Source organism: Podarcis filfolensis, assembly GCF_964270895.1.
Source record: "Podarcis filfolensis genome assembly, chromosome: 3".
Lineage (NCBI taxonomy): Eukaryota > Metazoa > Chordata > Lepidosauria > Squamata > Lacertidae > Podarcis > Podarcis filfolensis.
Genome location: NC_139606.1, coordinates 66539434 through 66565208, shown reverse-complemented (window position 1 = coordinate 66565208; position 25775 = coordinate 66539434). Strand labels below are relative to the sequence as shown.

The window sequence follows — 25775 nt, the reverse complement described above, 5'->3', positions numbered from 1 at the left end:
TCAACGAGCTTAGGGAGGAGGGGCGCTGAAGCAAACCAGCCCCTTCGGTAAAGGAGGGCGGGCGCCAAACGAAACGCGAGGCCTTGGGGGTAATCGCCTCCTCAGGAGGAGGCGGCGAGCTTCATTGGCGCTCTGGGGCGGGGAATATGACGTCGCGCGTCAACCGCACAGACGGAGGGGGCGGGGCTGACTCTGTGGCTCCGCCGGCCCTCCGTGGAGAGAGCGGGTCCTCCTCCCACCTCGTGCTTCGGCGCCAGGTTGGTAAAAGGCTCCTGCGCGTGGAACTGGGTCTTCCTCTGATTGGATGGTGTTTGGGGAGCGCGCATGGGGCAGAGTGCGAGCGGAGGGGGGGTCATTCCTCCCGCACCCGCTTAAAACGCCCTAATACTGTGATGGTCACCTGCGGCGGGTCGCCTCTTGCGCTCGCAATATGGTTCCCAGCGGAGTCCTTCCCCGCAACCTTCCGGTCTTGTTAGTGGGAGGGATGGAGGCAGCGCTCGTATAGCATGAATGCGGAAAGCGGTGTGGGTTTCACCTTTAATTTCACCTGTCACCTGGGCGCTGTGAGGGAGGGTTTCAGCGCAGTGCTAGGAAGATACTGAGGCCCTACGGCTCCCATGATCCTGGTCATTTGCCATGTTTCCTGTAGTTCCTGGGGGGCCCGGAGTCCAGCTTTTTCTCATCCAAATAATACTAATATGATTGGTGCAGGAATGGCCTGGCCTGAGGGAGAAAATTCTGCAGTGAAGGAAAGATTGGACCTGTGTTGAGATATCCGGCAGTTGTAGGGGGAACGATCATGTGAGTGACAGTCAAATGCAAGATAGACCACTAAGGCAGCACTTCTCAAGCTCTTGGAACTGGGTTCTACTTCTCAGTTACCGTAATTCCATTCCACCCAGCTCAGCGCTGACAATCTTTATGCAGGCAAGTGCCTAGTTCTTTCACAAAGCTGTGTTTATGTGGCCTGAAGCTAGGTAATATGGCAGTAGCTCCTCCATCTGTACATTGAGCAGAGCCAAGTACATTGAGCAGTGCCAAGTCTCACCTGCAGGGATGAGAAGAAGTGGAAAGTGTCATATGAGCTTCTGTCACTATAATTTCATCTCCTCACACCTCACAGCAAAGTTGTGCCATCTACTTGAAGGCAGAGGTGACTGAAATGCCAAACCTTCATTAGTGGACCCCAGCTACTGTAGGGTCATCCCCAAATAATTTTCCTTTAGGTGCCCTATGCCACACCACAATCTAAGAACCTAGGGTCTAAGGAATACATTGTGACCTTGTTCAGTCAGAGTACCATGCTATTCAATGTGTTTCAGTGTATGATGTGTCTAATTTATTAGCCTATCCTGCTCCTCAGTTGGTGAAACTAAACTATCACTGTCTTAGTCATTGGCTGACTCACAGATTCTGTTGAGTATAGACGGCACTATTTACCTTTGGCTGGTTAAAGTTATGCTGAAAGGAAGAAAGATGCATCTCCCTGTTTGCCGTTAACCAAATTTTAATATGTTTGAGAACAGATATTTTGATGAGAATATTTTGATCTGACCCCGTGTTTGGCCATTATGTTGCTGTGGTGGGTAAAGTAAATGTATTGCTGCAGTCTTCCTTGCTTGCTTCATTTGAAGCTGAGCCTATGAATGCAGAACGAGCCCTATTATTGATGTGATTGACTTGCTGTAGTGCAGAACTGTTTTTATAAAATGATAAATATTGCTCCTTGTCAGAAAGTTGATGCACTATAACTCTCTCATTCAGGACACAGTGAAAAGATGGCAACTAAACTACTGAGATTCCTGGCTAGATCTTCACACAAAACAAGCCACTGCCAACACTTGCATAAATATGGGCTTTCAGCATCAAGCAACAATCTTCAAGGGGTGTCAAGCAATTCTTTATTAGCATGTAGATCCATCAGTATGTGCATTCCAGAGGCAACAACTTCTTGCTTAAGCAGGCTTTGTGTGCAAGCCAAGGAATGGCAGAGACCACAAGCTAGCGTTCCTACTGCAGCAAAGACTGTGAATTATTTGAGTATGCATGTTTGTCCTCCACACAGGGAACAATTTTGTGCTCTTAAAAACACAAGTTTCAAGCACAATGCAAAGTGTTTGAGAAAATTTACAGATATACCAAATAGACATTATTCAGTTTTATCAAGTAGTAAAATTATGCCAGATCAACATATTTTGCCAACTAAAAGGCTACCAAAAGCATCGAGGACCAAGCAGCCATCTAGAGCTAATCTGCCACTACCGTCTGAAACTGAGGTAAAGTATTAAAACTTTGAAGTGTAGTACTTATAACACTGAAGGGTTATGAAGACCAGAATAATGTTTCATAACAAGTATTATGCAGGAATGAGAAAACTCCTGTCTTCCTAACAGTACAGGGTAGGCCAGCCCATGAAAGCATGAACTCTTTCTTGACCCAGTTCCTCAACTTTGGCTGTGTCGATGACTGCAGTCTAAGGAAGAGCATTCATGCACAAAGATGAGGTTTTGTTTTCTTTTTACTGAAGTCCCTATGGCTCTTGTCATGTTACTTCTATTTTCATTCCTGCCTTAGTGGTGGCATTTGAGTGCTGTTGAAGATATGTTGCATCAGTCTTGGTGTGAGGGGGCTTGCTAGGCACAGTTTAAGACCCTCTGTGAATTAAAAATAATATTCACTTAAAATGCATGATAAAAACCCCAGATAGAACAAAAGTGAACCTGCTTAAATTGTGAAAAGAAAACCAGTATTTGAATAGATGTGGCATTTAAATATACTCAGCAAGCAACTGCTTCAGGGATAGGGAACTGAATCTGCATGGTGATTTGGATTCCTAATTCCCTCAATTCCTGCAGGCCAGCTTGGACAGGTGGGAAGGAGCACCCACGTGTCAGTCACCTGGTGTCATATCGACATCAGGTGATTGGTACCTGTTAAATCTGAAAGGAGGTTGCTGTATCTGCCAATCAACTGATTGGTAGATTTGGCAACCTCCTTTGAAGATGTACTTTCAGCACCAAGCAGCTGATTGCTCCTTGGAGCATGTCTTCAAAGAGGCCTGCTGTAAATACTGATTGGCTGACTGGCAGTTACAGAGAGCCCATCTGAAATCTATGGGTAAAGTGGGCTGGCTGCTCTCTAGAAATTATCTATAAAGAGCAGGCAGAAGGCTCTTCTAACTTCAGACATACCCCCTGCCTGCTCTTTAAGAGTAAAAGGCAGCATTTCTATCTACCTTCATTCCAGCACTGAAATGGGATGGAGAGAAATACAGCTGCTTACTCTGCAAAGTAAAAGGCAGTGTTTTCAGCCACCTGGAGTGGACAGACATGGAAATGTTGGTTATGTGTGTGTACCTGTGTGTGCATGTGTTTGTATGTGAGAGTGTATGAATGCATATATGTCAGAGAGACGAGACCATCATGTCTAGTGCGAGTATGTATGTGTGTTGTGAATGTGTGTGTGTGGTGAGGGGTACGCTTAGAGTGTATGTAAACAAATGTGGATATATCAGCTATGCACGCCACTGGCGTATAACCCTTAGAGGGGTGGCTGACCGTCAATGCAGCCCTTGGGCCAAAGCAGTTTGGCCACTACTGCACTGTAGAGCACAGCTCTGAAAACCGTAGCTGGCTCGCAGATGGTATCAATATAGACTAACAATAAACTATGGTTACTTTTCTAGTCTCAGTCTAAACCAAGGGTCAGCAACCTAAGGCCCATAGGCTGGAAGCAGCCAACAGAGGTCATTTGACTGGCCCACAAGCTGCCCCCAAACCGAGCTGCCTGCTCATGCACTGCGCTAAACTGGTGCAGCATGGCATGGGGGCTTGCTTCTGCAGCGCCGAAAATCGTGTCTGTGCAGACGCGGTGGCCAAAAATCGAGCACACGCGATCCGGCTCACGGAGGGATCTCCGCGCAACCGAACAGGCCCAGGCAAGATAAACCTTGCTGACCCCTGGTCTAAACCATTCCTTTTTTAAACCTCTGCAGTGAACCACATTGTGAAGTAGGTATGAGAATTGTAGCTGGAATTGATACCTGACAATATTTTTTACTAGTCAGCTGAAATGTGCAAAAAGTGACTCTGAGCACAGGCAAGAATGCCTTTATCTTTCCACCAAAGATAAAAGAAAGAGAAGGGCTTTCATCAGACAGAAGGCTTCCTCCCAGGCTGGAGTCACTGTACTTTCCTATTTAGAAGCTACACTACCTGCCCTCACCTCCCTTGCAAGTATCCTCAATACAGGAACTGAAGAATACAGACACCCCATCCAGAAATAAAAGAAAACTACCATTCTTTCCAAATCAAACATCTTTTTATAAAAATGTTTCCCCCAGAGCTTGCCAACTTTTATTTGGCCTTAGGCAGTACTTTTTTTCTTAATAAATGTTTAGGGGGTACTCTCATTTTGACTCAAGAAAATCACCATTTTGTAGTTCAAATCGGGGGAAATAAATACAGTAAATGGACAAAAGTACAAAGATTTACAAAATGTTTAGAGGTATGCGTACCCCCAGAAAAAAAGCACTGGCCTTAGGTAGGTTCTTTTTTTGCTCCCTCCCCCAAAGAGCATCATTCGTTTTCATAATTGTTATATAGGGTGAAATTTCTGGGTAACTCGTCATGCAATCGCCCAAGTGCTGCTCCTGGTCAAGTTACATTGAGACAAGTGTTGGGTGTGTGTGTGTGTGTACGCATGCACATATTGTGCTATGTGGAATATGCTCTTAAGTTTCCATGTCACTGAAATGCAGGTTGGTTTCTGAAAACACTGATGTTTTAAACACCCAAAACATTTGGGAGGTTGTAATTACACACAAATAAATGTTTTGCAGAAACCTTTTTCTGTTGCTGTGGTTTTTTCCATCTCAAAAATACAGGGCAAAGTGTCAGACATGGTGAAAGGGTAGGTTACTTCAGTGAAAGCTGCCACATGGAAAAACCTTGTGCCAGAGATTGCACTGACTCAGACTATAGTACATAAAAACATTTGGAGTTACAAAATTGTCTCTTTCTTTGATGCAGAGCACCACCTGCTGGATGTTAATGTTGGATTTTTTGCAAGGGCAAGTGTTAATCTTGACACACACCAGATAACAAAACACTTGTCACTAACACATTTTTTTAGATTATATGAAGTGCTGAAGTTAACGAAAAAATAGTTTATTCCAGTTACAGAAAATGAGAGTAATCTTTATAATGCTGCCTTTTTAAGGGGAGAGAAAGAAGGGGATAAAACGTTTGGGCAGTAATTTACTCAAGTACTTCACTTGCAGCCTGGTTTTATTTATTTGGAATTGAATCCTACAAAATCTGTTGGGCTTGCATCCAACTAAGTTTGTATAGGATCATAGCCATATTGCATTTGAGTCTTTTGTATCTCTCTAGACCCCTGGAAACTCCAGGATGCTTCCAAAGGGCCTGCTCTGGGTCTTGTTCAGCAGGCAAAATGAATAAATAAGCCTACTGCAATATTTTACACATGGAATCTTATACCATGGTATTCATGAAATGCTTGCAGTTTGAATTTCAATTCTAGGATTTGTGAAGCACAGTGGTTTTACCTATTAGCAAAATGCTAGGATAGCTCTCCTAATATTTGTGTGACATTTGCATTTTGATACCAGGGGTCATAGAACAGTCGAGTGTATCACAGTGCTGGTGAATAAGCCAAATAAATGTCCTCTAAATATATCACTTGATTGTTTTCTTAAACTAAACTTTGTTCCTTTGGCACAGGATCTGATGCAGTGCACAGCCTTTGCAACAGCAGAAGAATATAATCTTGGTACCCTATGCCATGATCTGACGTCATATGGCTATGTTGAAATAACAACATTACCTAGAGGTAGACCTCTGAACAGTTTGCCCCTCTTCTGTTGAATGCATGGAACACAGTTCCTCTTAGTAATAAAACTGCAGTGTTTATATCAACTGTGGAATAATGATTATCACCTTGTAAAATTCACTTTCAAAACTTTCTGAACAGAAATGCATCTTGAAACATGCTCCATTGCATGCTGTAATGTGGCTTAGCTGCTACTGCACCAAAAACATGCCTATTTAATCTTTCTAATGCTATGAAATGAGACAAACACTTTAAATAGTTAGAAGCACATTGGCAAAACATTTTCCTATGACCTGTTCTTTGTGGTAATCCTCTCCACTTTCTTGTATATTTTCTGATATTTTTCCTGAGCTGTTTAAATTCATAAGATCAATTTGGTAGGCAAGCACTGTAAAGTAATTCGGAGATATCACTTATTACATGAGTAAACTGAGGAAGGGCCTTGTATAACGGCTTATTGTTTCTTAAACTGAACATAAATTGTCACTCTAGATCAGAGGGTAAAACAATACCACTGTTGAACATACTTTTATTTGCAGATGTTGACAGCATTTATTTTCATCAATGCCTGTAGATCTTTAATCTGAAAATAGCACTTGTACACATGTACAAGTGAAAAGAAAAAGTTGCCATGTGTATTCTGCATGCAATAGAAGTACTCCTATTCACATCACCAGCCATCCTAGAGCATGAATTCTGTAATGCTTTTGGAAGCACTGTACTGCAAACTTCCTCTGCTTGCTATATAGTGCTAAAGGGCTTGAGGCTTAGGTGTGGAGCTGTATGAGTACTTCAAACCCCTAATTCTGTTTTCAGTATACAGTGGTATCTCGGGTTACAGACGCTTCAGGTTACAGACTCCGTTAACCCAGAAATAGTACCTCGGGTTAAGAACTTTGCCCCAGGATGAGAACAGAAATTGCGCAGCGATGGCGAGAGGCCCCATTAGCTAAAATGGTGCTTCAGGTTAAGAACAGTTTCAGGTTAAGAACAGACCTCCAGAACGAATTAAGTTCTTAACCCGAGGTACCACTGTACTAGGAACTGTTATGGACTCAAGCAGGCCAAATCTCTCTCTCCCCACATCAGCAAGTGGTACCTTTAACATTTCAAAGGTTCTGAAATAGGACTACAGTGGTACCTCTAGATGCGAACAGGATCCGTTCCAGAGCCCCGTTCGCATCCAGAAGTGAACGCAACCCGTGTGTGCGTGGGTCGCGATTTGCTGCTTCTGCGCATGCGCGTGACATCATTTTGACCGCAGCATGCAACCCGAAAATACTTATCCTGAAGCTACTTCAACCCGAGGTATGACTGTATATTAAATGGACACATGCAATGCAACCCAGTAGTTTTACTTAGATGTAATTACCACAGTTCTCAGTGGGGTTTAGCCCAGATAATTATATGTGGGGTTGTAGGGTAAATGTTTTACAGGGTTTAAAACGCTGTTTCTGTGTCTCAGAATATGATTCCAAATCTGCTTTCTTTTAAAAAAGATGCAGCAAACGTTTTGGTGATTGGTACAGAAAGCTCAGCGAAAGAATATGATCCTGGAATAATTTTTTTCTTCAGGTAAACAATGCCCAGCAATAAAGTGCATGTGAACTAAAAAAATTTTTGTAACACAAAATGATAGGTTTTATTGCTTAGCTTGATAGCAACTCTGGGACTTGGGCTTCAAAAGGCCTTAACCCCCAAGCAACTACAGATCTTCCCCCCTCCCTCTTTGCTGTAATGAAGGAGGCTGGGGTGGAAGCGCTTCCCTAAGGCAGCGCTTGCCTAAGGCCATCAGCTATACACAAACTCCAGAGTAATTCCCAATGAGTACAGGGGCAGGGACTGACAATTGCAATTTCATGCCTTTCTAGATATGTATAGAATTGTACTATGTGATGGCCAGCCTCTGCACTCTTTATATTTTTTTGAGAATAAATAATTGCAACCATTTAAAAGTTTTTTTTAAAGCTATTTAATATTTTCTGAACCCTCATAAACACACCATCACCATAGTAATTGGTTAACTGATCACGCGAAGCCAGATAACTAAGATTTAAAATTTTGGATGAGTTGAGGATTGTATGTTTAACAGTCTATTTTCAGTCTGCGTCAGTTTCACATCAGTACCGTCATAAATTGATTCCATGCTGTTTCTGCCTTATTCTGGGTTTTTAAAAAGTCCATTAAAAATTGTATTTATGTACTTAATTTTTAATCACAAAATATTATTTAAATATGTATTTTCCCCTCAGTATGCATCTGTATGTTTCTGAGCCAAGTATTGCCACTAAAATCTTAAAGTATAATTTTGTTTTGATTGTGTATTAATTTGGGTGTGAATTATGTCAGTTCACTTAAAGTGGAACAAACTAAATTCTTCTCCATCCTTATCTAGAATAGAGTATTTATTCTTGCCAAGAAATACACATGTAAGCATGAAACATAATCTGTGCTGCTAACACCACCTTGAAATTCTGTTCATACAGGGAAGGATCTGTTGTGTTCTGGAATGTTGAAGAAAAAACAGTAAGTGGAAGCCAAATTTTATGAGGTAAACTCCATTGGTCTTTGCAGTTCCACAAAATAAAATGGTTTGGCTAGATTTAAGTGTAGATTTAGCAAATGCTATTAATGTATCTTTTTACATTTTACAGTCAAATTTTTCAGTTTTTTAAAAAATTGTATATGAAGGGCAGTGGGAGTTTTTGTCCCATGTCTTTTGAGAGCCAGTGTGGTGTAGTGGTTAAGAGCGGTAGTCTCGTAATCTGGGGAACCGGGTTCGCGTCTCCGCTCCTCCACATGCAGCTGCTGGGTGACCTTGGGCCAGTCACACTTCTCTGAAGTCTCAGCCCCACTCACCTCACAGAGTATTTGTTGTGGGGGAGGAAGGGAAAGGAGAATGTTAGCCGCTTTGAGACTCCTTAAAGGGAGTGAAAGGCGGGATATCAAATCCAAACTCTTCTTCTTCTTCTTCTTTTGATGCTTTTATTTTTTTAAAAAAACTAAGTTATTCACAATGATGTATTTCTGCAAGTTGTTATTTGAGAATAAAGACAATGTTGTCAGTGTAGAAAATTGTAGGAAATCGATGAGATGAGACAGAAGATATTATGGGTCGTGGCCATGTGCAAAGTAGAGCCAGACTCTGAGAGGAGTTACATTTTGCCTTTGCAAACACAGAGTCCCACATCTGTGCCTAGCAAAGTAACGGAAGTGTGGTGTCAGAGGTTGCTTGTAGGGGAGAAAGTAGGAGGAGGCATGGATGCTTAACCTCTCTCACACCTACCATTTTAGCCTTCCTTTGCACACCCTCCTCTTTTTAAGGTTTATTCCTCTAATGGGCTTGCTTCCAGTTTCAGAGCCCAGATTAAGAAAAAAACAAAAACTGCCTGAGACCATTTTCTGGGGGAGGGATTGAGAGATGGGAAGTGTGAAGCATCTCCTCTCCTAGGTCAATTCTCCCTTGTAAGTATGCCTCTCTCTGCCCTTGTATTTGCATTGTAAGGAAAAGCTGGAGTTGTTTTCCTTGTGATGTGCAGTTCCACCCTCCCTCTCAATGGTATTTCAAAACTGGCTGAAGGCACCATGACTGTTAGCCTGCAGGTTTATATGATGACCTCCTAGCATTTGTCAGCAATTCTAATATGCAGGATCTTTTCTAGATGAAGAGTATCATGCAAATGCTGGAAAGGCATGAAATTCAGCCATACGAAGTTGCGCTTGTTCACTGGGAAAATGAAGAGATGAACTACAGATTAGGAGAGTAAGTGTTTGTATGTCATCAAGTGCTAATTTCTGTGCAATGTAGCTTCTTGCATATATTTGTTTCCTGAAAACATTGCTAAATATTTACGCTACTCTGCCAGCTTGTTTAGACCTCCCATAATCTTTGTAATAAAGCTGCATTTGCAATTCCTTTGCAAAGTAAGAAAGTATTGCCATTGCCATCTTTGAGACAGGGAGCACAAAAATATTCTTATTTAAATAATAATAAAAACCTTCAGGGAACTGGGGACCACTGCCTCCCGTAATGAGGTACTTTATTAATAACTTCATTGGTCCCTTTATAAGCCACAAGGGACATGGATCAGCAAGCGATTGCACACATCCAACCAGTATCTTCAGTCTGCACCAACTGACACTCATTCCAAGATAAATTAACCTTAAGAATCACCACCTGCACTAGCTTAAGAGAAAGTAATGGTGGATGCAACTGACCTCAGAAAGGAATTGCAATGGGCCACTGAGAGTTCTGTCGCCTCAGTCGGCCAGCATATATACTTGGCCCTTTAAAAAAAAATATTCCCAAATAACTTGCTAAGCAGCTTTTGAAACTCCCTGTTCAGGTGAAGAGCTTTTCTTGTTTGACAAATAGAGTTGAAAAAGAAGCTCAACAAGTCTGAAGTTTTCTTCCATTATCTGTGACGGGAACTAAGCATGTTCTTAGGTGCTCTGATTTGTTTTTGTTTTTGAAGTATAGTATAGCTAGTTCCTATGTGTCATGGATTCATACTAGGCATATTCTGTTTTGGTGCATGTGGTCAATTAAAGTATTCCTCTTGCTCTTTACAGAGCACAGTCAAAGCTTCATAGAGGAGAAATCCTGATAAATTCGGAACTAGATCCTGATGAAATTACTTTAGAGAAGTTTGCTTTTTCAAATGCTCTTTGCCTTTCTGGTAAGTGATATATTGCATCAGGCTTTCTAAGCAGCATTTTGCATCAGAATTTGGGATGTGTAGCATGTGCTGCGAAAAACTTTTCCCCAAAGTGTTACCTAAAATGTGTGTATGAGGATAGCTTGGGAATGTGCACCAGAGATAAGTTATGTATAGTAGTATTACTTCGGCATGATGCAAAGAACTTGAAGTGAACTTCAGAGATCATTACAGAGGTACACTGATAAAGTATCCTTAAAATGTGTGTTGCTATGTCTGTTTTGGACAATTACTTCTTGATATCAAATTCAAATAATAAGCAATTTCTTGAATTACTTCTAGAGTGCAGTGCCACTTAAAGCAATTCAGCTTTGCAGGAAGTAGCCTAAGGCTAATAATTTGTGGTGGGGAGGATTTAGATTGGGAGTTTAGCACCTGTTACCTGCTGTCACTTCTAGAATAAAACCTGGACATCCCTACTCCATTGCTGTTTTAAAGTTTGTTTTTAATTCCTAACAACTGGGAAGTCTGATTGCAAGTCTCCCACCTGACATCTGTTTTGGCCCTCAAACATGCATTTTTTAGGTTCCTTACGAAGACATCATATACCATCTTTTTCCATGTATTGGACGAGGTTTTTTGACTCAAAAATCATGTTAAAAAAATTGGGGTCATCCAATACACGGATAGTGGCATATGGGGGCGGGGAGCAGTGTGCTACCAGCCAGCCAGTCGGCAGGAGCGTGGCTTCCCCCGATGCCACAGCGAGCGATCTGGGGGGTGATTCCTGCCCGCATCTACTGGGGGGGGGAGAGCGGGAGTGCAACTTCCCCCGATGCTGCTGCACATGGTGGGTGCTCCCTGGGTCATTTCCCGTGTGCGGTGGCATTGGGGGAGGTTGCACTCCCGTCAACCAGATGGCTGGTGAGAGTGCAACTTCCCCTGATGCCGTTGCACGTGGGAAATGATGCAGGGAGTGTTTCCTGCCTGCAGCTGTGTAGGGGGAGAGGCTCAACAACTTTGGGCCATCTCCCCTTGTTTTCCTAAAATTGAGTCCCCCAGAATGGGGGGTCCTTATACTTGGGGGTGTCTGGAAGACGGAAAAATACGGTAATTGAAAGTAGGGACTTGGTTTTGTGAAAACATTAAAGGGTAGTGAACTTGAATAATAAATCTCTTGTACTTTTCCCTAATGTAGTGAAGCTGGCAATTTGGGAATCATCATTGGATAATTTTGTAGAATCTATCCAGTCAATACCTGAGGTATTCACTACTTCATTGGTCTTACGTACTATTATTAAATTGAGCTATTTGCAACATATATTCGCTCTTAACGTCTCACTGCTCTCTTTTTAACAGATACTAAAGTCAAGAAGGAAGGTGAAGCTCTCTCATGCTGATGTGATGCAGAAAATTGGGGAATTATTTGCGTTGAGGTATCTTCATTAAAACAAGGAAACTTAACTTAATTCCCAGGACACTTCGTTGTTATTTATTTCAATTATAAATAGCTTCCCACAAGGCATCCTGAAGACGTTTACAATATATTTTGATCCTTCACTTCCAGCCACCTTCGTTTTCTACCCCCTGCCTTCGCTACCAACACAGTTATTGGTTCCCTTTTAAGAAGCAAAACTTCCTATAGAAATCTAGCATCATCTTTTTAAAGATATCCTAAGCTCACACCCAAAGTCAAGCCTACTAATTGCAAGAGGTGGATCGATTTAGGGCACCAAGGATTAGAAACAAAAATGTTAAATACAGTGGAAGAGCACAATGCAGTCATGTCTCTTCCTACACACCCCAGTTAGCACCATATTGCCTGAACACTTGGAAATACGTACCCTGTTAACTGGTGTTTATTAAACATGAAACTAGAATCTTCAGTTGAATGGAAATCTTATTGAATAACATTATGGATTTATTGTAACAGTTTTTAAGAGCTACAGTGTACGGTGCAGCTGCATTTAAGCCTTCATATGTGATAAGAGCATAAGCAAGTGTGTCTGTTATAACCTTGACAAGTTCTGTATTTTCCCCAAATCCTGTTTCTAGGAATGTCTGTAATAGACCTGTATGATTTGTGAAGGGTAATGGTAAATAAAGCTTAGATCAGCTGCTGAGAGCAGGGAATCTCTTTTTGTTTAGAGATGGGAGATAAGCCCTAAATCCTTTAATCATAAGAATTTAGAAGTACCACTGAGAAGTACTAATCATGAGAAGTCCTGCTGCAGGAACAGGTCTTAACCAGAGAGCAGGATTGTTTCCAGATCTTATTGGTAGGATAGTGTAGTCAAGGGGAAAAAGCTTGTTGTTTGTTCAAAAATAATGGGTGGAATTCAATGTCCTGCTATTCCAAAAGTTCCATCTGTGCAGGTGTATCAGTGTGCCAGACAGAACAATTCCCATGTTCTGTTCTGAAGCTTCTCCTGCACCAATGGGGGGGGTACGTGGGGGGGGGACCCTGTTGTGGAACCCCTGCTGCAGGACTTCCACTGACAGGATTCATTAGGTGAATCCCACCCAATTTCTTAATTAAATTTGTACCTTTTTAAAGTAATGAATATTTACTTTTTAAATTTATAGTCCAGGCTTCCTCTCAAAGAAGCCCATAAGGGAATACGAAAATCATCACTTTGTTTTGAGTGACCAGTATAGCCTTCATAGAGCCTTCATGGTTTGGCACAAAAAGGAGCCTGAAATACCCCTTTTTCACTGTGATAAAATCATATTTTCCTGGTGTGAGGCACACCATAGGTTGCCATTTTGTTGGTACTGGAAAATTATTATTTTTCTTCAAGCAAGTGAAGCAGCTGTAGCATGTGATAGAAAAATGGATTGTGTAAGCCTGAGAGTTTTCCAGTGCTTATTCATTTTGTGTCAAACCATGGTTTGGCATTACATCTGAACCACCTAGGTAGAATTATTAACTCAGATTAGGAGGGAAGAACCACCCATAATTGCTCTGAATCTATGTATTTACCTACCTTTCCTCAGGCACCGCATAAATCTGAGTTCCGACCTGCTGATGACTCCAGATTTCTATTGGGATAGAGAGCATCTTGAACAGTTATATGATAAAACTTGCCAGTTTCTCAGCATTAATCGCAGAGTTAAGGTAGGCACACAATTCCAGCTTTCCTGCCTCAGCGAAAACTTCAGTTTTTGCCAGTTGTTCACAGATTGGTTCACCTCAAAGAAGTCTTAAACTTTTCATCCTTCTCCATTTTCTTCTTCTGTTTTCTTTGTCATCTTGGTCGTGTGTGCTACCTTGGGCTTCTTGGAGGAAAGACAGGACATAAATTTAAGTAAATAAAGGCACTTGATGTGTACAAGTATTTCATTGTTGATGAGCAAGAATATGGGCATGGACTCAAAGTGACCCATGTGTAGTTAGAAGATACTTCTGCCTAGTATTGGCTGGGGGATTGTTGATTCTTCCCACTTCACAGGGTGTATACTACCCTCTTTACAGGCCGTTCCAGAGGGTCCACCAAATTTTGGGAGCATCTTTTCTAGGAGCAAACGGCTTCCATGGGGCAGTGCACATGCAGAACATTACGTGGTTTGGGGCTTCATGCCATTAATTTTAAACAAACAAAAAAAACCAATCCCAGTAGTAAACTGGTATTCTGTTTGCTTTCTTAGCAAGGTGAACTATTTGGAAATCTTATTCTCTCTTTCTCTTGGGTAATATGTCCAGTTTTTTTCCATTCCTACTCAGAGCTGGCTTGCTGGTATTGTATTTAATTTTGTTAATTACAGTATAGTTTTCTCATATAGCAAGCTCATCCCACATTATAGTGGCACCTCGGGTTAAGAACTGTTCTTAACCTGAGGTGCCACTTTAGCTAATGGGTCTCCCGCCGCCACTGCACGATTTCTGTTCTCATCCTGAAGCAAAGTTCTTAACTCGAGGTACTATTTCTGGGTTAGTGGCGTCTGTAACCTGAAGCATCTGTAACCTGATTCCCACGAAGCCAGGTTTTCTCTCCTAAAGGATATTAATCTGCTTATCACAATGAATCTTTTGACAATCTATTAACTGCTGTTCCTGCTGATAGGTGTGGTTCCATAGCTGCCTGTGAAAACTCTGGCAGGCCTGTACAAGTCTTACATTAGTGAGTTTCTCTGATTCCTATGTGGCTGGTGCTTGGTTTGAAAAAGGGTCTCCATTGGTAAGAACTAGGAGCTGTATTATGTAAATAAGGTCTTGAGGAAGTGCTGATTTTTGCCCTCCTGGTGATATGAGTCAAAAATTGCACTCTTTTTGCTAAAATGCATTTGAAAGGGACATTATTTTGAAAATATGTTGCAGTTAGGGCAGTCCAGCTTGATTGTCACTTGATTGAACAGACAGGAGTGTTTGATGGAGATATGAGAGGAATGCAGTCATTTCTAATTCATTCTTCATGGTTTGCAGCTATCCCATGCTTATGCACACATGCATGTAGGGGAGGAGAAATTATAGTTCAGTTAAGTCTATGGGAATCCTTTACAAGTTGACACTTTGCACTGGATTGAGTTGGATTTTGCCTTCATCTTCCATTACTTAAACCCAAAACTTTAGAAACTGTTCAATTTTAGTAACTATTAATGAACAAAGTTCCGGCTGATGTAGTCATTGTGGTCTATATTTGTAAACGACAGTTCAATAAATCTGCTAACACTGAGATGTCAAAACTCCTAATGCTAACTTTATGGTGTTGGGTGCTCTGCTGCATTCATTGATAGAAACATCAGTTCTGATATAGTTCATCAAACTTCAGTATGTTCATTAAGCCCCATTCAGTGGATAAGCTGTTTAGGTGAGAATACCTTGAACAAGTTGTTTACCCAAGGATTTCTGAAGTATCAGTTCCTCTATTGCAGGTGGTGAATGAAAAGCTCCAGCACTGCACAGAGCTGACAGATTTGATGAGAAATCATTTGAGTGAAAAACATGCTTTGCGTTTAGAGTGGATGATAGTGATACTCATCACCATAGAGGTAAGTCTGCAACAATGTGCTGCTGTGCAGTGTTAGTATGAACTTAACAGCTTTGTTGAAACAAACATGTATTGAGCTCTTTCCTTGTGAATACAATCAGTATATCACTTCCTATAATGTTAGCAAGTTCACTGAATCACGTCTTGATACAATTTCAATTTAATTAAACATGATGCGGGAAAGTTGGGGAGAAGTTTGTAAATATCCTCTAGGAACTTATGTAGATATAGCACTCTCTAGTGTTCAAAATGCTTCACACACATTATTTTGAGGATTCTGGCAACAGAACTATAAAGTAGGCCAGTATTATCCCTAAATCATAAATGCCGAACTGAAACTGAGAGAATAGGGACTTTGATTAAATGAGATTTGAACAAGCAACTTGGCCACCACGCTGCACCAGCATAATTTTTACCTATATGTAAGAAGAAGAAATCAAAATTAGTCATCTAGGACGTCTTCACATCACAAAATTCCATCATGGGATGGTATGTAACCTGCATGTAGTTCAAGTGCCAAGCGTATTCATGGCTTTCTGCGTTTACATGCCCTGAAAGCCACAAGTTACATTGTCTACACTGTTTTCTATGTCACATGATGCATTTCTAAGTTAAGAATGCATATTGATCTGTAATTACCTCCTTCCTGTGTTACTGGAATTTGTGTACTTTTTATTTCGCAAACTACAAATGCATTTGGTTTCTGGGGGCAATCAACAGCAGTTACACCTGTTAAGTCAAGCAATGGCTGGGAACTGTTCTCTCCAGTTAATGAACTGCTATGTACAAAATCAGAGCCCCAGTCAGTCTCCACACACTGAGGTGCAAGTGCGAGAGCAAAGCAGAAGACTTTGAATAGCAATTCAAGTAGTACCTGCTGATGAAAGGAGCCGTTCAGTGACCACCTTTTAAGTCAGTGTCTGAAAGAAGGCTGTTATCCTGTCATCCTATCCCCTCCCCACCTGCCTACCTCTGACTTACAGAGGCCTTTGCTTGCATGAATAGTACTGTTTCTTTATCTTTCTAGCCACCAGGCTTATATGGGTGAGTGAGCAACATTAGAATCTTCCGTCACTTATGAAAATGTTAACCATCCCTTTGCCTTTAGCTGCTGAACAGATTGCTTGTGCTGGAGTAAGGGGCCCTATTTGTATTAGTTAGCATTAGGGTGTGTGTGTTGTTTTTTTAAGTACCACTGTAAGGAAGAGTTTGGATCTGTTGACTTTCATTACCAATGAAAACACTTGGAAAAAAATATAATAAAATTCTATTTCTTTTGCAGGTCATGTTTGAACTTGGCAGAGTTCTTTTCTGATAACTTGTGAATGATAAGAGAAGTTTGAGAAGATTGTGAAGATAATCCCAACAGCCTTGTGTTTGCTGGACTTCAACTTTATTCTTCACACTTCTGAAAAGTTCAGCAAGTGTTATAATAAATGTATGGACACTTGCTGCTAACGAAACAATTGAATTCACTGAGGTTAGACCAAAGCTTGAATTGGGGATTGTTTCCAAGAAATCATGATTCAGAGTATATTGATCCTTCTTTAAGATATTGTACCTTTGTTTAGAAAGCAGACAACCAAAGACTGGCTTACTAAAGCTGTACCCACACTTGCAGTTTTTTTATCTGCTGTATAGCAGGAAATTATGTAATGATGCAGTAGTCTGTGCCATGTAAAATAAGGCTTTTATATGGGTTATGTCTCACTGTGTGGTGCGTATTTTGCCACAACTGTGACACATTTGCCAGAATTGAGGGAAGCGCTTCCAGTATTGTACTACTGTGTATGTGGGGAATAAGTTATCCATAGAAAAATAAGTGTGTTGGGAGAAAAATAGGCTGAACTCTTTTCCCAAACATGCTAATTTGTTTTGTGCAGTTTTTTAAATAGGGAAAGATTTAAACATGTTTTCCCCCGTCTGCAGCATACGTAGGAACAGCTCAGGAAAAACATGTCCATGTTACACTGCCAAGTATAAACTGGCTCTTGGCCTGGGCCAGAAGTAGGAGCCCAAACTGATGAACTGGTTCAGTCTTGAAACTGAATCCATAAACAGAAAAACCAGTAACTGTCCCAGGAAGTTAGGAGATTCTTTGAGGATGAGAGAGCATTTGTCTCTTCTAACTCTAGAGACATGGACAAAAGAGAATGTATTTTGTAGGAAATTGGAAAAAGGACTCAGAAAGTAAGTTATCCTGCATTTATCTCAACTCCCCACACCAAGCACAAACAGTTTCTTTCTGATTAGTTATTTCGCTGTCCTGATCTAAATAAACCATATTCAAATTTGGAATGACCCCAAAATTTCTATCCAGATGATGCACTAAATATGACGGTCTCTTCAATCAGAAGCACCTAGCTAGTTCAGATTGACTTTAACCTACTTCTCCAAGGAGCAACAGTTATCAAGTTTGCTTGTGGGAGATTTCAAGTGGGACTAATAAATGTGTAGGCATAAATTTCATCAAAATGTTTACAGATGTCTTAGTCCTACTTGAAATCTCCAACCAACAGGCTTTGTCAAAATGAAAACATGGGAATAGGGTTTTCTCCACTGTGGCACCCTATGGATCTTCTCCTAAGAGTTAGTTTCCCTGCACAAATATCATTCCACTGACAGCTATTTGTTTATCTGGATCTTTGAGGAAGGGTGAAAACGGCTGATGACATGTTCTTCCTTGTCTGTACTGTGAATTATGTATTTTAAATTGTTTTGCTAATACTGTTTTGTATCCCTTCAAGATTTTAACTGCCTATCTATTTGTTGCCCTGGGATCCTAAAGGAAGTGCGTGGTCAAATTATAGCTAATAGTAATAAAATATTTCATCATCTTTTTTCCCCCTAAGTCAGTAGTTATCAAACTTTGTGGTTTTATGCATTTTGAAGTACACCAGGAGTGGGCAATCCCCCCCCAAGTGTCACATACTACTTTGGAGGTAGGGGAATGTGAATGTGTTTGTGTGTGCGTGCATGCAAGAAATGGTTGTGGTAATATATATTTCTTCCTCTTCTCACTCAGTGTTTTCTCTCCTCATCACAACAAGTACAAGTATGAGGAAAATAAGTCAGATAGCTCTAGGGAACACATAAAAGCAGACTGAGGGTGGCCCACTCCAGCAGTACGCCCACCAAAAACAGCATTCACATGGCAAAATCTCCCTGCTGTAGTGTTACAAGTACACTTGCGATTTGATAGGTTCTTACGAGTTTCTCCCACCACCACTGGCAGCCAGACATTTGAAGAGGGAGCTGGGAAACACTCATCATAGTGCTTCATTGAATGCAGAGTACCTAAAATGCTACATGAGAGGGAGAGAACAAGGGCACCATTTTTGGCAGCATACCAACACGGCTTAGCGTGTGCTTGTTTTTCTTCTGGTCAAGTGAAATGACAAACTTCTGTAGGGTGTGTTACTAGTACAAGGAAATGACATTTTTTAAACATTTGAATATTCTCATTTTACACTTCATGTAGCACTCAGAATTTGATTACCTGTACGAAATGTATCTGAACTGCTTCATAGTGGGTTGAACAAGTTACTGAACCACTTCTGAAAGGCAACATGAACTGGAAATAAGCATAGTTGAATGATGAAATTTGGGCTTAAGATCCTGGGTAGCAGCTTTGATATTCTTCAAATTATCCTGAATCTAATCCCTTTTCTTGCTTAATGATGGGACGCTTGACTGTTCTTAAAATGGGGGGACTTCAAAGAGAGCTCAGAGACTCCACTGAACTACAATTTATCAAAAGTTCAGTTCTATCATTTATGGGTTGAATTGGAATAACGGGGTTTTAATTACACATTTGTATTTTACAAGTGCCAGAACGTGTGTCCTTGTCAACAGTGCTTTATGGTCACAATCTACTTTCTGAATTACGTATCAAATGCTAACTGCATTTTTGAGCAACTGTTAAGCATAGTTATTTCACATATTAAAGTAACAGATTCTGGTTTCAGATTGATTACAGTACATGGGTTACTTGTGATCAGGCCCCCTTGATGGGCTTCCTGCAGGCATCTGGTTTGCCTCTGTGGAGATGCTGGACTAGATGGGCCATTGGCCTGATCCAGGCTCATCTTTCATTCTGTAGTGAGCTAAACAAAGTCCATAAGCCAGACTTCTACAGGAAGTGTGTTTTTACTAACTTTGTCTACAACTGTATTGTTTGTGTTCATATAACAACCATGAATTCCTTAATTCCAGCAAGTGTGAAGGGAGGAAAATTCTTCCCAGGTTTCTAAACGTATTTTAGTTTGGCAGCTAGGGCAATGGATTAACCACTAACAGTAAAATTATTCTACTTAATGGCAAATATACGGAGATGAACTATGGCTCCAGAACCACACACAAAATATGAAAACCTGTGAGGTAACTGTGGCAGGGGTGGTGCATATGCTACAATTCCTCTTTTCTAGCATCTCTCTGGAAAAACATCCATTTGTGAGTCTGCATATTTTATTTCAATGTACTGAAGAACAAGCAAATTCATTTCCTATACTGCAAAAGACAAGAGGAATTTGAAATAGATGAGGATTTGAGAACTGTGTGCGTCTATAGCACCTAGAGGTTTGAATAACTTGAGAAAACTTGAGTATGTAAAGGAAATAATTTCAGACAAAATGAAAATACCCTAAGAGGGTTTTCTTGCTTGCCATATAATTTTTTGATTTTTGCCATCCAAAACAGAGTGGAAGGTTTAATGCCATTTAAAGGATCACAGCTAGCAGGCCAGGGAAACGCCTATCTTGCAATCAGAGCTGCTAGGCAGAATACACCACTAGGCTGCATGAACCAGTGATATAGCTTGTCCCTAGTAAACTTAAGGCTTAAAAGGTGCTAGGAAGTCTAGTTTTTGCTGCAGAATATGGTTATCCCTCTAGAAACTGGTTCACATAGCAACCAACCATGTGAAAGGATGCTTTCAGCCGGTTTAAAACCAAAGGTTCTATTCCAGCATTCACAACTCATCACTACCTGAAGGGGCAGGAGATAAGTGGGAAGAGGTGCTGCCAATGTCTCACTAACACATCATCCTAGCACTACTAGTTGTTTAGATCTAAAGCAGCTGTTTGCCTTAGCCAAGCATGGAGGCCATTGCTCCAGCTGTGGAAAACAGAGTTCCCAAAAGGGCTTCTATTCAGGGCTTGCAAATTGACAGAAGGGAGCCCATCCCCAACAGCTTGTAAGCTACCAGCAAGCTCTCACACCTCAATGTGTAAACTGAGCCCAAGGTGTACAAATCTGAGTGGACATGGATCTCTTACGTACCTGAGGCCCATTCCTGTTTTATACTTCAGAAAAGTTTCTCCCAAGTCCTAACTTGATCTCGGCACTAAGAAAAAACATCACTAATATTTAACACCCCCAAAGTATTTTAAAAAATAAATCCAAAATTTGTAAGATTATTAGACGTTATACAAACCTTCAGTGCATGTAAGGATTGTGTCCAGCTGGGATATTTGAAAAACAGCATTTTGTCCAATTCCATGGGTAGCTGCTACAGCCTTAAGTCCTAGTGATCACCAAAGAAGCCCTATTAGGCACCCAATACTCACTACTGTGCTTCCAGTAAACCTTACAGGTAGTGATCAGCTAGACTATATAGCAGTGGTGGCAAACCTATGACATGCATGCCAGAGAGGGCACTCAGAGCCCTCTCTGTGGGCATGCGCGCCCCAGCAGGGCCATAGCTTCCGTGCAGGGGGTGGGGGAGGACGGCTCCAAAGCCTGCAGCCCTAGTGCTGTAGCTTCCGAGACAGGGGTAGGGGAGGAGTGAGGAGAGGACTGGGTTAGGGTTAGGATTAGGATCAGTGTTGTTTTATGTTTTCTTGTGATTTTGATTCATTTACAGATGGTTTGCTTTTTTCAATTTGTTGTGTTGCTGCTTTTTCACGAGTTGCAAGTTTGTTAGCTTTGTGATTTTCTGGAGTTTCAGCTTTTATTTTGAATGCAGCCCTGCGGCCCCCAGTGCTGAGGGAAGGCTGGGCCAGGGTGGCAAGCGAGCAGGCAAGGGATGTTGCCCCCTACCCTGTCTGCTCCACTTCTGAGAGATCCCTGCCTCCACTCCTGCTTGCAGGCAAGTAGGAGTGGGATTGGACTGCTCTGCTAGGCAGTGTTGCTGCTTGCATGGGAACAGGAGCTGGATCGGGGCTGCTCAGCTGGGGAGGTGCTGGCTCGTTGAGGGGTTCATGGCGGCACTCCCCTCAAGGGAGTTTAAAGGAGCCCTCACCACTGCATCAGATCCCCTGCAAACCCGTGAAGGCAGCCAGGCGGAATAGTTGCTGGGGTTGGGGAAGGTGGAGGCAGCCCGAAAGCTGCATGTGAGAGCCCCCGCACCAACTGAAGGCAGCCAGGGCTCCTCAGCTTCCAAAAAAAGTTCCAAAACTGGAACAGGTTCAGGTTCCCAGTAGTTCAAGAACTAAGCTATTCAAAAACTGAGGTACCACTGTATTTATTTTTCCCAATTTGAACTGTATTTTTCCCAGTTTGAACTGTATTTATTTTTCCCCTGGTGGCGATTTTCTTGAGTCAAAATGAGAGTTCCCCTAAACTTTTTTTTTTTAAAAAAGCACTGAGTTATACCATAAAATTATATATAAATGGAAAGATAATTTAATGAAGAATGTAATGCAATAACTTTTATGAAGCATTATTTATTACAACAGTCATAAAGAAGAAACGTGAAACACACAGGGGGAAAAAAGATATACAGGTTAAATTGCCGTGTTGGCACTTTGCGATAAATAAGTGGGTTTTGGGTTGCAGCTTGGGCACTTGGTGTGTAAAAGGTTCGCGATCACTGCTGTATAGATTCCTTTCTTCATGAGTGTGAAGCACAATTTCCCACCCAAAAAAACCACAAATAAAACATACAGATTAATCACACAACCACAACCAATACTCAGATTCTGTCTTGTTCTTAATTTACATGAGTAGCTTTATTGTTTTATACCATTTAATTTAAGTAGTGAGGCATATTTTGGTCTTATGACTGCTTTTACCCAGTAACCAATCACATGCCACAGCATATTTATCATTTCCATACATTAGATGTAAAGCAGCTTACACATACAAAGTCTCACATTTCAAAACTCATTAACCAATTGTTAAAAGCAGAACCCATACACTAAAGTCCTGCTAATTTATTTTACATTAATGTGGAAATTGCACAAGTTAACTGACCTTTTGAAACTGCTTTTTTAAAAAGTCTACAATCGGTGCATGACGGCAAACTTTCATGTTTTGTTTCAAACACCTGGATATGTACCATATTTTTCGCTCTATAACACGCACCTGACCATAACACGCACATCGTTTTTAGAGGAGGAAAACAAGGGGAAAAAATTCTGAATGAAACAGTGGGTGTATCATTTTTGTGCCTCATGCTGTGGCCACAGACATGTGATGTGATGGTGAGTTTGGGGTAGCCCAATGCAAAAATCCTGAGAATCCCTGTGGATCTGTTCTTTGTAACCACGTTTTTGCACCATTGTGGCCCCAGGCAACAGTGGGTGCGTGATTTTTTTGGTGCAGGCTGTAGCCATGGACATGCTATGTGATCTGATGGTGAATTTGGGGTGACCCAATGCAAAGATCCTGAGGATCCATGTGGATCCATGCTTTGTAACCACGTTTTTGCACCATTGCAGCCCCAGGCAACAGTGGGTGCGTGATCTTTTTGGTGCAGGCTGTAGCCATGGACATGCTATGTGATCTGATGGTGAATTTGGGGTGACTCATTGCAAAGATCCTGAGGATCCATGTGGCTCCGTGCTTTGTAACCACGTTTTAAGTGGGGAGGGAATGAAAAACACAGAAGGGACAAGGAGCACGAGAGGGGTGTGCAGAGAAGCAGCTGGCTAAGAATGCAGGAGGGGTTTAGCGGGAGGGAGGAAAGGAAGGCAAAAGTTTTCCCACACACACTCACCTAAGCCAGCCCTCTCTCTCCCCCCCCCCACCTGCATGTTTTCCGGCTGCTTGCGAGTCCCTAAAATGCTTCTCGATGCAGCAGCACCGGAGCACGGAGATCCTTTGCTTTCCCCTCTGCTTGCCTGGAGGGGAGGGGATTTGCCTGCTCTTTGTTCCGTTTGAGCAAACAGCAACCGAAAAAGAAGGGGGTGGGCACTAAGACCCTGAGGCAGAATGCAGGAAAGCAACAGCTTCCTCTCTCACGGAGCTCCCTTCTCCCTGACACACGCATCAGGGACCACACATTCGCTCAATAACACGCACAGACATTTTCCCTTACTTTTTAGGAGAAAAAATCTGCGTGTTAGAGAGAAAAGCACGGTACTACATATGAACACTTAAGTACTGGAAGCATAGGAACTAACTTTTAGGGGCCAAGGGCCCATTCGCCTCCCCAAATAAAATATTTGAGGGCATCACGCCCCTGCAAAGTTGATGGGCATTGCCATTCAAATGGTGTGTGCGTGTGCCATGCAATGTGATTATGTGGGTCGGGGCTTACCTACCCCCCCTATTTTATTCAAGTTGGCACACCTGACTGCAAGCATATCTCAAGGTTTGACAGGTGCGAAGTCACTAGCAGAGCAATCTTAGGTGGGATTGGAGGAAAAACATGGTAGATACACCACCACATCCCAAACACTGTTGGCTCATGCCAGCCGGGCTGAAAAGTGGAAAGAATGGTTTCTTGAAATTCTTCATGCCATCTCCAGGCTGGCACAACTGTGGGGCCCAAGGATACACAAGGCTTTGGCTCTAAAACTGCCAGTACCCCACCCCTGTGATACTTACCACTTCAGGGCTTACCACTGAAGATAGCTTCTGCCCACCGGGTAGCACCCCTCACAACTAGGTGTGTGACTCAATGCCAGCAGAGTTAACTACAGTGCTCAGCCTTCAAACATTGGGGATGGGGTTAGAATTGTATACCTACCTGATACTCAAAAGCTGTTTTTAAGACATGTGATTACTTGTTACTGTGTGGTTTAACAGAAGTGATTTGGAGTCCGTATGTATATCACTGAAATGCTGTGATAGGCTAGATGAGCACTAAACCATCTTAACAAAACAGAGGTTCTGGGCACAGATAGTTTATTTGCTCAGGGAGATGGGTGTTCAGCCTGTTCTAGATGGGTTTGCACTCTACCCTATAGGATAAGATTCAGTCTGGGTGTGTTTATGGATCTTGTGTCTTGTGGTACATAGTACCTTTCATTAGCTGTGAGTGCTGTACCAGCCATAGTCTGGCTTGGACAGAGAGAGCCTGGCTATTCTTCATACTCTGATAAACCACCCAGTATTGTTTACTATAATGAATTATATGTGGAACTGCATCTGAAGACTTGCATGATAGCTACTGATGGTACAGAATACAGCTACCAAACTACAGGCATTACAACATTAGGCTTAAAAACTTCACCAGCTGGTTTGTTTCCAAGCAGAATTCAAGGTATTGATGCAAATTTCCAAAACCATAAACTGTTATGAATACTGGGTTCCTAAAGGACATCCATCAGCCCAACGATTTAAGTCAGCAAGCAAGCCTCTCCTTTTCATGAGAGGTAGATGGCAACCATAGGGAAAGCCTTTTCAGAATGGATGCCACATTTACAGAATTCCCTTTCCAGGAATACCTGCCCTGCCTGTTTTATCTTTTCAGCATCAGGCAAAGATGTTTTTTGTTACCACAGGCCTTTTAAGCTCTGGACAATCTTTGTTTTTATCTACTTGTTCTACTCAATCTTACTTTTTACTATTTTATTCTGGGTTTGCACTGTTTAATTGTTTTGAATTGCTCTGGGAACCAGTTGGGTGAGGTGATGTACAAATATATCCAATGCTTATCTTGAGGGCTGCACGTGGCCCTCTAGGCATTTCTGGGTGACCCTCAGCAACATTTGACACACACACACCTCAGCCCTCACACTGCCTTCCCCAAGCCAGTAAAGTGAAGTGCTGGGCTTTGGGAGGAAGCCATGAATGCTCTGACAGGGTTCTAGAGTCCTCACACCTCCTTCCCACAGCTGGGAAGTGCTAACTAGGCTTTGGGAAGGAGGTGTGAGGACTCTAGGACCCTGCCAGAGCCTTGCACCTTCTTCCCAAAGCCTGGCTCCTTGCTTAGATGCCTATGGGAAGTAGTCTTGTGGCCCATTTGGTAAAGCTTGACTGCCCTGGTATGGGCACAAGGATGAGACCTGAGGCTACTACCTTATGCACACTTAAGTCCGACTAAATTCTGTGGGGATTAAGTCAGTATAAGTCAGTCAGTCTGAATGAAATACTTAATTTCAAGCCT

The 25775-nt window shown here is 41.9% G+C and overlaps 1 protein-coding gene and 1 long non-coding RNA gene across 4 annotated transcripts; one reads left to right on the top strand and one right to left on the bottom strand.

Annotated features, from left to right (window-relative positions):
* Positions 1-113: 113 nt before the first annotated feature.
* On the top strand, positions 114-18346 carry RMND1 (required for meiotic nuclear division 1 homolog). 3 transcript variants are annotated; one of them, XM_083608010.1, is made up of 13 exons: positions 114-257; positions 712-927; positions 1765-2276; positions 5745-5853; positions 7353-7428; positions 8340-8379; positions 9516-9616; positions 10426-10532; positions 11710-11774; positions 11871-11947; positions 13509-13629; positions 15384-15500; positions 16782-18346. In XM_083608010.1, the coding sequence occupies exons 3-13, from the start codon at positions 1779-1781 to the stop codon at positions 16812-16814; spliced, it is 1344 nt and encodes a 447-aa protein (XP_083464136.1). In that variant the 5' UTR covers positions 114-257; positions 712-927; positions 1765-1778; the 3' UTR covers positions 16815-18346. The 3 variants fall into 3 exon arrangements, with proteins under 3 accessions (XP_083464136.1, XP_083464137.1, XP_083464138.1); XM_083608011.1 differs by having other exon boundaries at positions 120-257; positions 712-801; XM_083608012.1 differs by lacking the exon at positions 712-927 and having other exon boundaries at positions 128-257.
* On the bottom strand, positions 13636-25619 carry LOC310760087. The gene is made up of 4 exons (XR_014546752.1): positions 20934-25619; positions 20780-20843; positions 18999-19073; positions 13636-13790 (listed from the first exon to the last, which is right to left on the bottom strand). It is a non-coding gene; the product is annotated as an uncharacterized lncRNA (long non-coding RNA).
* Between the last annotated feature and the right edge of the window lie 156 nt (positions 25620-25775).

Excerpts from the sequence above, each read along its gene's own strand:
- RMND1 (XM_083608010.1), top strand. The coding sequence starts at position 1,779 with ATGGCAACTAAACTACTGAGATTCCTGGCTAGATCTTCACACAAAACA. Across the intron at positions 2,277-5,744 it reads CACTACCGTCTGAAACTGAG|GATCTGATGCAGTGCACAGC; the intron begins GTAAAGTATTAA and ends CCTTTGGCACAG. Across the intron at positions 7,429-8,339 it reads GGAATAATTTTTTTCTTCAG|GGAAGGATCTGTTGTGTTCT; the intron begins GTAAACAATGCC and ends CTGTTCATACAG.